Raw genomic sequence first — 12,254 nt, forward strand, 5'->3', positions numbered from 1 at the left:
CATGAATGAGAATTTATTTTTAAAAAAGAAAAGAGTATGCCAATGTCTGATTTGCGACAGGGTGATCCTCTTGTTTTGTATGTATGAAGAACCTTGAAACAGGTTGAAAAAATTCAGGAATATCACCATGGGACAACATGGGATTGTGTCAGATGCAACCAGCCCATCTGTGAAGCAGGAGATACAGCTTGAGGCGGGTGGTGGAGAGAGGCAAACAGATTTGAGATGCTCTTCAAGCCCGGTCTGCCAGCACTTCCATCTTGTCTCTTGTGGATGGATCCACTCAGATCTGTGTGATCCCCTTAAACAAATTCGGTAGTGCACAAATCAGTGAAGAAGGAGCAAGGTATACCAATCAGCACTGTTGCCTGGGCACCTATTAAAAACCACACAGAAAGCGGTGATCTGGTCCCCTAACTCTTCACTCTATTCCTTCTTCATGTGGTCCCTTTAAACCAAATAGGAAGTGTAGCACAATCTGGGAGCTTCCAGTGTGCCCCACACTTCCTGTTTATTGAAAGGTTTTGTGGGGGAAGAAGCAATGTGAGGAGGTAGTGAGCTGGATTGCCATCTTCTGTGTGTGTGTGTGTGTGTGTGTGTGTGTGTGTGTGTGTGTGTGTGTGTGTGTGTTTTAGTTTCTCTTTTTTGGAGGGGGGGGGTTGGATCAGCCATCAGATCCCCTTGGACCATGTGCAGTGATGAACCCAGAACCAGCATAGTAGAATGCTGAATGATGTCCCCCTCCAAAGTAAACATGATAGGATGAAAACCACTGCTGATGGCAGGGAGGATGTGGGGATTACCTGTGGTACCTTATGGAAGATCTTGAAAGATCTGTCAGCTCCACAGAAGGGGTGCAACCCTGCACTTGTTTTTGTGAGATGTGTTGCGGATGATATTTCCCTGCGATTAAGACAGATCAGACGGGCTAGGTCTGCTCTGCTCTGCTTGGCAGAGCTCAACTCTAGCTTTGGTGAGCTGTCAGGTTGTACCGCTACACTTCCTAGAGCAATAACATGTAACCGATTGCATTCTTTCATATATGTCCATTGGTAACCTTTCCATTCGCTTCCTTCATAAGAGATGAAACTTTGGAAAGTTGAAGTAATGAGGCTTTTGTAGTAATGATGTAATCGGCCGCCTTGGGTGCCCTTAGGGGAGAAAGGCGGAATACAAATCTAATAAATAAATAAATTTTGATGTCTGCATTCTGCTCCTGGTGTCATTCAAACCCACCAAAGTTAATGAAATAACTTTATAAAGCTGGGCCCACCTTGTTGTGTAGTTTGCAATGTCATCCTTGCCTTTCCCTGTGCTCCTTTGTTAACAAATGTATTTAGCTGTGGTCAGACTTGTCTTACAGGATAGAGGGGCAAAGGCAATTGTCCAAGAAAGGAAGTACAGACCCACACTTCAAAGCTGCCTACTGAGAATGAATGAAGTGGTAGGAAATGGGTTCTGAGTGTGCTCTAATTAAATAAAGTGCTTAGTACTACAAAGAGAAATAAAAATGGGACGGAGACAGAATGAGCCAGCATAGCTCAGCTAATTGCTTTCACCACAGACTGCATCAAACAAACATTTTGAGGGTTTTTGTATATCATTGAAAGAGTCGGAAATTGCCATTAAATCAGTTGAAGTCTACAGCAAAGGCACTTTATCAAATCGGCTTGTAACTCTATTTGGAGTTACATTGTAACTCTATTTGGAGAACATTGGTTCATGCCTTGGCTGTAGGAAGACAAGTGTTCACAAGACACACTCCTTCTAATCTGGAAAGGCGCAAAGTGAAGGAGGCTTTGGGCTGGAAAAATTACTCCAACGTGCAAAAAGTCAGCAGTGAAAGCAGCCAAGGTTGATCAGCTAACCTGGGACTTTCCCCATTTATTAAGTTTCATTCTTGGGTAGCATATGCAATTTCTCTAACATTCATTTTTCTTAAATGTTTCATACATGCAAAAAGATAGAGGAACAAATTAACAAAGCAACTGTACTGAGATAAACAGTGTTTCTGTATGAAATGGACAGTCTATGGCTATACTTACTGTAACTAAGTTTAAGTGTGGCTAACTGAAAGCACCACATCTTTTCCCTGCCTCCATTTACCTCCCATTCCTACAGCCCAATCCAAGCTAAGATTTGGGCTGCCAAGTGGAGTGTGTCATGACAGCAGAACACACTTTCAGTGTTGCAAAAGCGCTCCATCGGCAGCCATTTTGGGACCACTGCTGCCAGAAGTGGCAGCACTCCCAGGCCACCATCAGTTCTCACTGTGCCTGCTAGACTAAGTAAGGGTGCAAGACCCAGGAGGGTCGCAAATGTGCCATAAGGCATGTTTACACCTCCTCTGGAGGAAGCCGGGCTAGTGTTCAGAGAAGCGCCGGCCTGCGGAGGCCAATGCAAGCACCCGTGCTGGTTTCCTCTGAGAGACTTGCATCGGCCCTGCTGGGCTGATGCAAGCCTCTGAGTAGGCAGGGGAGCGGGGAGGAAGCGGGAGGGAGGCGTTCCTGGGCGGGCAGAAGGCGGGTGGTGGGCGGCCCTAGGGGTGGGCGGGGAGCGGGAGGCAGGGTTGGGATCCTGCAGTAAGGCCGGATCCCAACCCCCATTCCCTAGGAGGACAGAGCGGCTCCAAGCCATAGGGACCCGTAGGGGCCAGTGGTCCTTACCCAGAGGTGAGGGCAAATGTTTCTGGCCGAGCCGCTTATGGCCCCTATGCTGCACTGGGTCTTGGCTTGCCTGTTCCAGTGCAGGATAGGATTGCACTCTAAGGCAGAGGCAGGGGGCAAGGAGGGGTGAAACTGGCTGGAGAAACTGGTGATATGTACTGTTTAATTGCAACTTGCACCAACTGTATAGGAGAGCACAGGGCTGATCTAGGACTAAATGTTGGAAAAAGAGATCTGTGGATGTAAATCATGCAGAATCATGTCATGGAAGATCCTTTTTTTCCGGCTGCCCGCCAGTCCCCACTAGTTCACTGCTAACAAGAGCAGAGGCAATACAAAAGTTTTAAAGAAAAGTACATGATTTACAGTTTACAACCATATATATTTCTGTTATTTGTACAGGTCCTAAACTTGGAACAGGGAATCCTAGAGCTATTCCATTTGCATGGATACGTGAGACCCCACAGCACAGTGGACTCCATGCGGCTGGTCTGAGCTCATGGAGAGATCTTGCATGTTACAGGATCATAGGGGGTGGGGTGGGAAGGAAGTCAGGTAGGGATACACCCCATTGGTTAAAGGGAACAAGAATAAAGGTCTGAGATAGGTAGCCTCTGAGTCATCTGCCTCCTGTGTAGTTCACAGCCCTCCAATTGTGCAGGTGACATCATAATTTGCAACACTAGCCCCTTTCAGTAAGATGATAATGGATATTACTTTGGATATCTTAAGTCAGAACTGTCAGCAATGATGACTGGCAGTACTCTTTGGGGTTTCAGGCAGAGGTCTTTCCTACCCTACCTGGAGGTACTGGGGATTGAACCACAAGCTTTCTGTATACAAGGCCAGGTGCTCTACCACTGATCCATTGCTCTTCTTCCAATTTTGGGGATATTTTCATTTGGTAATTGCTGCTCCCCAATAAGTTCTAAGTGGTGTAGCTTCTGTGGTGTACAAAGACCTGCTCTCCAGTTTGATCAACCAAAGAATCAGTTGGACATACCATTCCTTTCTTAAAAGTGCATTTCTAGAATGTCCACCCAGAAATTGTGCAGCCTACAACTTTCTTTCTTTCTTGTTTGCATCCTTTGCAGTTGCCTTTGGCCTCTACTTTCCCAGGGGAGGATATTATGAGAACATCTACCTTGATGAACCAGAGGGCACCCCCCTGTTGCAGATCCATGCCTTGAAAGATTCAGAGGAAGAGGAGGTCTACTTTTGGCTATGCCCACAGCTCCGCATACCACAAGCTGGACTTAAAGACAACCTCTGGTTTCAGATTGGAGAGAAAACAGGACTTCTCTTCCTCAATAAGAGTCTGGAGAGCGAAGATGTTGACAAGCTCTGTAAGTCGTGAAGACAAAGCCTTCAGCGCAGGGGTGTAAATGGTATATGATGCTAACCTTCATTTCCATCAGGTGGGATTGAACTAGCAGCCGTGGATATAACATTGACATGTTTTTGTTAGTGAGTGGAGAGTAGTCTCAAACCTCTTCATACACAAAATGGATTTGGACAATATGGAAATGAAGACTAACGAGAGTTGTCGTGTTGCTAGTCTGCTGAAGCAAAACTTCTGGGGCCTGCATCCTAACCAGCTTTCCAGCACTAACTTAGGTGCGCCAATGGGGCATGTGCTGCATTCTGCAGTTGGTTGACAGCCATGGAGGCCTCCTCAAGATAAAGGAGTGTTTGTTCCCTTACCTCAGAGTTGCAGTGCCCTTACCTTGGTGCAGAAAAGTTGGTTAGGATTGTGCCCTGAGAGCCTTGTGGCACCTCAAAACCTCGCAGATTCATTGTGGCATGAATTTTCTGAAAGAAACTCCTTCTGCCCCCACAACCCACCTTCAACGTGGAGCTCAGCACCTTGGAGGTTATGGCGATGGCATGATGATGTCATCATGCCACCACCAAAATGTCTGGGTTGCTGACCTTTCCCTTTTTTTATTCAAAAAGCCTGCCACTGGCACCCCTGCTCAGCGGTTTTCTGCCCATTCTGAGCCTCATCTTGTTGTGTTCTCATTGACACATGTTTTCAACAGCAAGAACACGACTTGACAAGTTTGAGAGCAGGCCAAAAATTGCCAAGCATGTAAAAAATCCACGAAAGCTCAGCAACCTGGATGTTTTGGTGGGGCAGAGGGTGGTGTTACACATCCCAACAAAAACTGCACTGCAACCCACTTGTGGGTCACAGCCCAAAATTCAAGAAATGGTGCTATAAAGTATAGAGCACCATCTGAAGTATAGAGCACCATTTGTATTAGTCTGAAGGTGTCACAGCAAGAAGAAATGCAGTCATGATTGGCTGGTCTTGTTTCTGGTGAGCAGTAGCAGACCTCCCCAGCCCTGCACCCCAGAACAAAGGTTCATAATGGCCACCCCCCAACTTAGCCTCGCGTGACTCCAAGACGCATCGGGGATGCCTCCTGAAGGTTCCCTGATGCTTTAAGCCGTGCTTCCGGCAAAGCAGAAGCGCGGTTTCCAACCGTGTCGGGAGCCTCAAAGAGGCTTCTGCGGGGTCCTAAAGTTGCACGAGGCTCTGTGCCTGGGCCATTTGCCCCATCAAGTGAATGGCAGGTCTGCCACTGCTGGTGAGACCCATAACTTGAGATTGGTACGAAAATCTGCACCAGTCATAGACTTGCTGTTAACTTGAAGGGGGGGGGGTGAAAACTGGTGCTTATAAAAAGTCATCATATGATCATTGCCAAATGTGTTTTGACCAATAACCTTACTCAGAGTCAAAAGGTCTGCTTGTGTCATACTATAGTACATCGGGTAAAAGAACTCTGAATGAACTGTCCTTGACGGAATGATTTTAGTTGTTGTGTCACAAATACTGTGGAACTTCTACTTCACGTTGAGCCATAGAAATTATTGGGTTTGCTATCCCATGTTGAGCCACAGAACTTAATGGGATGCGTTCTCTTTCTGTGTTCTGGTATTCCCTGGTGTTATAAAATTTGAGGTTTAATAATGTGCTTAGAGTGGATAATACAAAATTAGTCTAGTTGGATCGAACAGTAGATGATACTAAGAACTCTTCTATACGTTTCTTTGTAATCTTTTCTTCTTTTTATAATAGTTGCAGGGAAATGGGTTCCAATGCCAAAGCTGACACTCCAGGTTTATCTCTCATCCCAGCCTTTCCAAGGGAGAGAATGCCTAGATACAACACACAACAGGGTGTGGGTTCAGCTCTCCGTTATCAGTGCCCCCATGCCAGCTTGCAGTGCGCTGATGCCAAGCCAGCTGTGTTTCGTCGGTATGGATTTTTCTTTCCACATCAAGGAGAACAAACCACCAGGAACCTTTCACCAGCTTCAGTCACGTTCTCTACAATACCTGTGTCAGAATGTGAGCGTTTCCTACATGGTGATAGCAGGTAAAGCAACAGTTTAGCCTGTCGGCTCCCAAACATGCAGAGAGAGCGCATTTACACTTGAAATCCTTGTTTTATTGGATTGCCTATACATGCCCGATCTCGTCTGATCTCGGAAGCTAAGCAGGGTAAGGCCTGGTTAGTACTTGGATGGGAGACCGCCTGGGAATACCGGGTGCTGTAGGCTTATACCATAGTCTTTCGAGACTGAAGGTTGCCAACCAACCGATTTGAGGGGATACTCTTTGGAAAAAGTTATGTACATAGGCAAAAGGCATTTGCAGGAGACGTCTGAAGCAGAACTTGTTCAGTGCCTTTGGATACTTATGCATGGTGTATCCTCAGATACAGTAGAAATGATGCCAAATTATTCAGTATGTGTAATTGTCCAGTCGAGACCTCAAGGGCCCAGTCCTAGCCAATTTTCCAACAGTGATGCAGCCACAATGTAGCCCTGAGGTAACAAATGTTCCCTTGAGGAAGACTCCCTGACTGTCCCCCAACCTCAGGACGCAGTGCATGCCCTGTTGGCATGACTGCACCAGCACTGGAAGATTAGATAGAATTCGGCCCTAGATGCGTATGTCAACTCCACCTCCTCTTGTGGCAGGAGCTCAACCTTCAGAAGGTTTGGGAAGCCAAGTAACATATTGGGCAGGACACATGGGGCGTGCTTTGCTAATGCAACCCTTTTATCTGTTCTTGGGACAACTGACAAAAAGGCAGTGGTTGTTCCTTCTCCCTGTGGTTTCCTTCATCTCGCTCCATCTTCACGGCTGCGGAGGGGTCACCGTACATGGGGGCATGCCTTCTGAATTGCAACCGGGATATGACCTCCTTGTGTATTCCAAGCCCCCTGTTGAACTACTAGAGTGCCCCAGTTCCTGCCAGGGATAGGGTCTCTGTCTCTGAGGCTCTGCCTCTTGAAGGTGTGGTAACTGAAGAAAGGTATTCCCATTCGGATTGGGGATCCTTGTTCATGTTCTCCTCCTGATGGTAGAGAGGCCATAGTTCTGCTTGCCTCTCCTGGCAGGCTCAGTATCCTCCTCTCCCCCACTGTTTCTCTCTGCTTCCTTGTTTAAGGGCTGGGCCCGGCCCCACACATGTTCAGGGAGGTGCTGCTGGTTTACGTCTGCCCCAGCATAAAACAGGTTTCGAGGGGTGGCTTCACCAGCTGTTGTTCCCTCCTCTCACTTGTGGGTGTGGCTGCTGTGTTTGCTCTCCCACCGGATGGCATCGCTGTGCTTTGCCACCCTGTTTGGTGGTGCTGCTGCGTAGGCTGTCTCCCAGCCAGCCAGCTGGTCTGCATCCTTAAGAACCAGTTTTAGAGCCATAATTATTCTATTGAGAATATTTCATTATTTTCTGAAAAGTACAGTATTAGATAATCATTGTATGAGTGATGGTTGACACTTCTTTCATCAGTAACATAAGAACAATTTATGGAGGCTTCTTGTAAATGCCTTATAACTTGCATGAAAAGAGCAATTTTTTGCTGTTTGCTATGGCAAAAATCTAGGAAATATATACATTATTTGCTAATAAAGTTAAGACATCAGAATGGATTCTGGAAAGGCCTCCCAGTGATCAAGTTTTTAACCTCTCTGAGCCACCTTGAGCACCTTGGAAAGAGGGGATAGAAACCTTTTGAATGAATGAATGAATGAATGAATGAATGAATATGGCATGGCTTCTACATATTTGCTATAAGGTGCTGTTGGTCTCAAACTGGAAACTCTGTCCATAGGAGGGTATAGGTGCTTGCTCTCTACAGTCTTGTGATAGCTTTCCATAGCAGGAAACAGTTGACTTGATGTTTGCTATCCTTTAGCAATGCTGCTATGGTTGATCACATTTCCAGTTTCTAACAAAAATGTAACTGAAAGGATCTAAAGTAATAAAAAAAATTGAATAAAATAAGGAATAGATATGCATCGTGGAAATGAATAGTTAATTCCAGGGATAAAATGTATTCATTGCAGATTATGGATTTCTGATGAGGAATTGCAGAATGCTCAGTCACAAGGTGTATAATTCGTAGCCCCTACTTTGTTCGTGTTTAATGAGAAATAGATTTTTTAAAAACTGTGTTCCAGATGAAGGTCTGCCATTTCGTTACGATGAAGACACCACAAGTATTAGCGTGACACAGATTCTGGATCGGGAGGAACGAGAGAAGTATGAGCTGATTGCTAAGTGTACGGCAAGAGAAGGTTCCATGGAGACTACCGAGGAGGTGCCCTTACTTGTCAGCGTACTTGATGAAGACGACACACCTCCCTTCCTTCCCAATGGCACTAGCACAGCAGATGCTGTTGTGGAGTTCAGTAGGAAAGAGGTAGGAAATGTTCCATGAGGAAATTACCTAGGGTGTTTGGTTAGTAATTTACAGCACAATGCAGTGCATGTCTCTGTAGAAGTAAGCCCCTTTGAGCTAAGTGGGATTTACTCCCAGGTAAATATGTGTAAGGTTGCAGCCTCAGAGTGTTGCATCTTGTACAAGAGCATCTTGTAGATACCACTTGTTAGGTGGTATGATTTTCTGCACTTATAGGTTCCTGTTATGAAGTGGGAGAGAATACAGCCAGTATAGAACATATCTCTGTTTGATAGAGAGACTGGATAACAGATCATGTACACAAGAGTTTGAGGCTTGACAGAAGTGCATTAGAAACATGGCATGTATGTCAGAGATATAGGCCCAAACCCTAACCAACTTTCCAGCACTGGCATGCTGTGCCAGTGGGGCATGTGCTGCATCCCGCAGTTGGAGGGCAGTCATGGAGGCCTCCCCAAAATCAGGGAATGTTTGTTCCCTTCCCTTGGAGCTGATTGACCTTATGTCAGTGCTGGAAAGTGAGTTAGGATTGCGCCCAAAGTCTTTACTGTCCATTTTATGCACAGAAGTTCTGAGAAAACTGTTCATCTTGCACCCTGGCACCTATTGATGTTGGCATATGAAGCTGTTGCTTGGTATCAGAGTTCATATAGTCCTTTATTATTATGCGAGCGCACAACATTACAAAGAATGGAAAGAAAACAAAGGAAAAAAAGAAGGCTGGAAGTAATGTGTCTAACAAAAGAAAATGTGGAGGGGGAGGGAGATTTATCCCTAAAAATATGGAGCAATGGGCGAGACTTAATTTGCTCAACTGATCAGTGAACTGAGTGTGCCGTCTTCAGTGCTCCCCTGAAGACTTTGTAAGATGCATGGGCTCCATAGCAGTATACAGGGCCTCCTTGGGCGATGTCACTGTAGAAGGGGTTCACCAAGACACTTGTTTAAAAAAAAAAGTATCCTTGACTCTTGAGAAACATTTTAAAATGTACATAGATTAGGTAAAATCAAGCCTTAGCCTCTTTCCACATCCTTGTTCTCTTATGAGAATGAAAATGAGGAGATATCAAGATACTTCTCCTAAGGCCAGGACCTCTCTTATGAGGTCCTGGTATTAGGAGAAAGTATCTTCATAGCTCCTCATTTTTTATTTTATCTCCAGTGCAACGAAAGAGCCGTCTGTCTGCAAACTCTTCCACTGTTTGGATACTTTTTTACAAACTTGTACAGGAACCAAGAGAAGAGGACTCTCCAAGGGAAAATGTGACCTAGCAACACCTTATTGGTGGGGCATTTCTCACCAAAACGCCCATTTCTCTTTAGTTCTTCACTGACCAAGACAGACAGACAGGCAGGCAGCCCAATCCACCGCAGCTCCCCATGCAGTGATGCAGCAGTGCCAACACACACATGCACTCTTTTTCTTTTAATACAGTTTTAAACATTAGGTAGGCAAATTGTTCCTTTGGCAGGCAAATTGTTCGTCCAACAGCGAGGGCAGTGCTCCACTTTTGGATGTTTGTTGCCCCCTACAGGCCAGAATTATCTTTGTTATTTTGTTTACCGCCAACTCTTTTCTAGCTATAGAGTTGAAGCAGAAGGACCCTTGGATACTGACAATGCTAAATGGTAATCCATGTACTGGCCCACTAGCAGGGTTAATTATGTTTGCAGTATTGGCTAGGGAAAGCACATCTGTGCAGCTCATGTAGGAGCCCTGTGAAAATGGAATTTACATAATAGCAGTACTTGTTGGTTTGCACTGTGATTCCACCCTTTTAGGTAGATAAAAACACACCGCCTCTAAAACTGCATTCACACCACTGTGCAAGCAGAAGATCACAACCTATTTTGACTCCACTTCTATTCTCTCTGTCACTAAAAGGAAAGTAAAATGTGCGTGAGCGACAGTAAGCTAGAGAGGACCATGCATCCCTGCTTTTAGTCATACATACCCATACATTCTCATGCAGTTCTTGAGTAAACTACCTATTCCTGGATTACCTATAGTAGAGGACCGAAAGGCCACTGTCTGCACAGCTTAAAAAGACTAACGTGGTGAACCAAAAAGGGAGGAAAAACTTCCACATAACCTAATCAAGTGTTCAACTTATTGAAAACATGGTTGTGTAAATCTGTTCCGCATAGGAGCACCGTCACCCAGATTGTTTTTGTCCAGTAGTAACATTAAAGACTATGCCAGAAAAGAGCCTTGTAATTGCAAGCAATTTTTCTCTGCTTGTACTCTCGTTCTTTTAAAGGGCACTGTCCTAGCAACACTGATGGTCTATGATGCCGACACCACCTCTGTTTACCCTATAGAAAGTAGCAGAAAGAAGTACACTGGTACCATCACTACCTCCGATCCATGGATAAAAGAAAGATTTCGAGTGGAGCATGACTTCCATGAGATCAATTTCAGCCCAAATGGCAGCCAAGTGAGAGGAACCCAACATGAATACAGTGAGTTTACATGCATCTTCCTTATTACCAAAGCAGATGTAGTGTGCTTATTTGCTACCATTGCTGCATCTATGCCTCACTTATCCTCATTTCTCTTCATAATTATTAGCTCCGGAGCACTTTAGACTCCTAAAAGGAGTTTGGGGAGCCTCGATGACACATGTGTGGAGTCTTGGGGAGCCCCAGTGCACGCAGAGAGCAGTGCAGCACCAAGTCTAATGCTGGATACCAGTGAAGAGCCAGAACAGGAGGGTAATGTGGAAGGAGAGCCACATAACGTAGAAGCGGAACTGATGAATGAGCAAACCAAGCAGGGGGGAGATGGCAGCCACTTATGGTGTGCTCATGGAGTCCCTGGTGGTGTGCTCATGGAGTCTCATTAAGCCCCAGGAGAAAGACTGAGCTAGAGGATTAATATGATGATGATGATAACGAGCATTTGTATAGTTCTTTCTGAGTGTATAAAATGCTTCACATGTATTAACTATATGGTATCCTTACAAGAACTCTGTAGAGAGGCTTGCCTACGATCTCGGAGTGAAAATTCATGGCAGAGATTAGATTTGACCTGGGGAAGTCCCATTTCACAGCCCAGTGCCTTATAGCCCACTACCCCCCTGTTGGTGCAGCAGTGCCAAAAGGGCAACCACTGCATCCTGTGGTGGGGAGGCAATCCAGGAGGTCTCCTCTGGGTAAGGGGACATTTGTTCTGCAGCATGGGATGGGTTCTACTCAGACCTGCAACTACTACACAGCTGGGGCAGGTCCACATGGATCCATGCTGCAGGATTGGGTCCAGGAAGGATATTGGTGCCAGTGCTGCTGATTCCACCCTTTCCTGGGCCCGATCTACCCACCCCAACTGCTTTTCTCCCTCTCCCTGTCCCCATTTCGCTCTCCTACTGACTTATCTTCATTGACGTTCAGCAGGAGATATAGTGTGGTTGGGAAGGTGCAGGCCTTCCCACTGGTGCTGCCAGTGGTGTACTGACAGTGCCCTTTGTTACTGGTGCTGACTGCTTTATGGCAGTTGGTGCTGGTTGAAGAGAAGACCTGATGATAGTAGGTAAGTTTAAGATTGGACTGTTAGCTGCTATAGCACACCAGGTCTCCCACATATCAGCCATGAGAAAAAAATGTCTGCTGACACAGTGATTCACTGAGGTTTAATGCTCAGAACAACAGAAATGGAAATGATGATGGCAATGATGATAAAATAGTAAAAATGCCTTATTCCAGCTCAATACAATCAGAGAGGTACCCAGTGAATAGTCCTAAGAGGGGATGTATCTTTCCATGTTCATTTGTAAACACAGTGTATTCAGTGTGGCCAGAATGCATTCTGCAGTGTGGAATTTTGTCCATCTTGAGATGCTCATCAGCTACACCAGCGGTTCTCAAA

The 12,254-nt window shown here is 45.6% G+C and overlaps 1 protein-coding gene across 1 annotated transcript in view; it reads left to right on the forward strand.

Moving 5' to 3' along the window:
* The first annotated feature begins 2,883 nt into the window (after positions 1–2,883).
* RET (ret proto-oncogene) overlaps positions 2,884–12,254 on the forward strand; it is a 53,526-nt gene continuing 44,155 nt past the window's right edge. The window contains exons 1-5 of the mRNA XM_066621383.1: positions 2,884–2,908; positions 3,761–4,012; positions 5,755–6,054; positions 8,148–8,389; positions 10,651–10,852. Of these exons, the coding sequence (XP_066477480.1) occupies positions 2,884–2,908; positions 3,761–4,012; positions 5,755–6,054; positions 8,148–8,389; positions 10,651–10,852 (1,021 nt within the window). The remainder of the gene's footprint in view (positions 2,909–3,760; positions 4,013–5,754; positions 6,055–8,147; positions 8,390–10,650; positions 10,853–12,254) is intronic.

This window comes from Tiliqua scincoides, chromosome 3 (genome assembly GCF_035046505.1).
Source record: "Tiliqua scincoides isolate rTilSci1 chromosome 3, rTilSci1.hap2, whole genome shotgun sequence".
NCBI lineage: Eukaryota > Metazoa > Chordata > Lepidosauria > Squamata > Scincidae > Tiliqua > Tiliqua scincoides.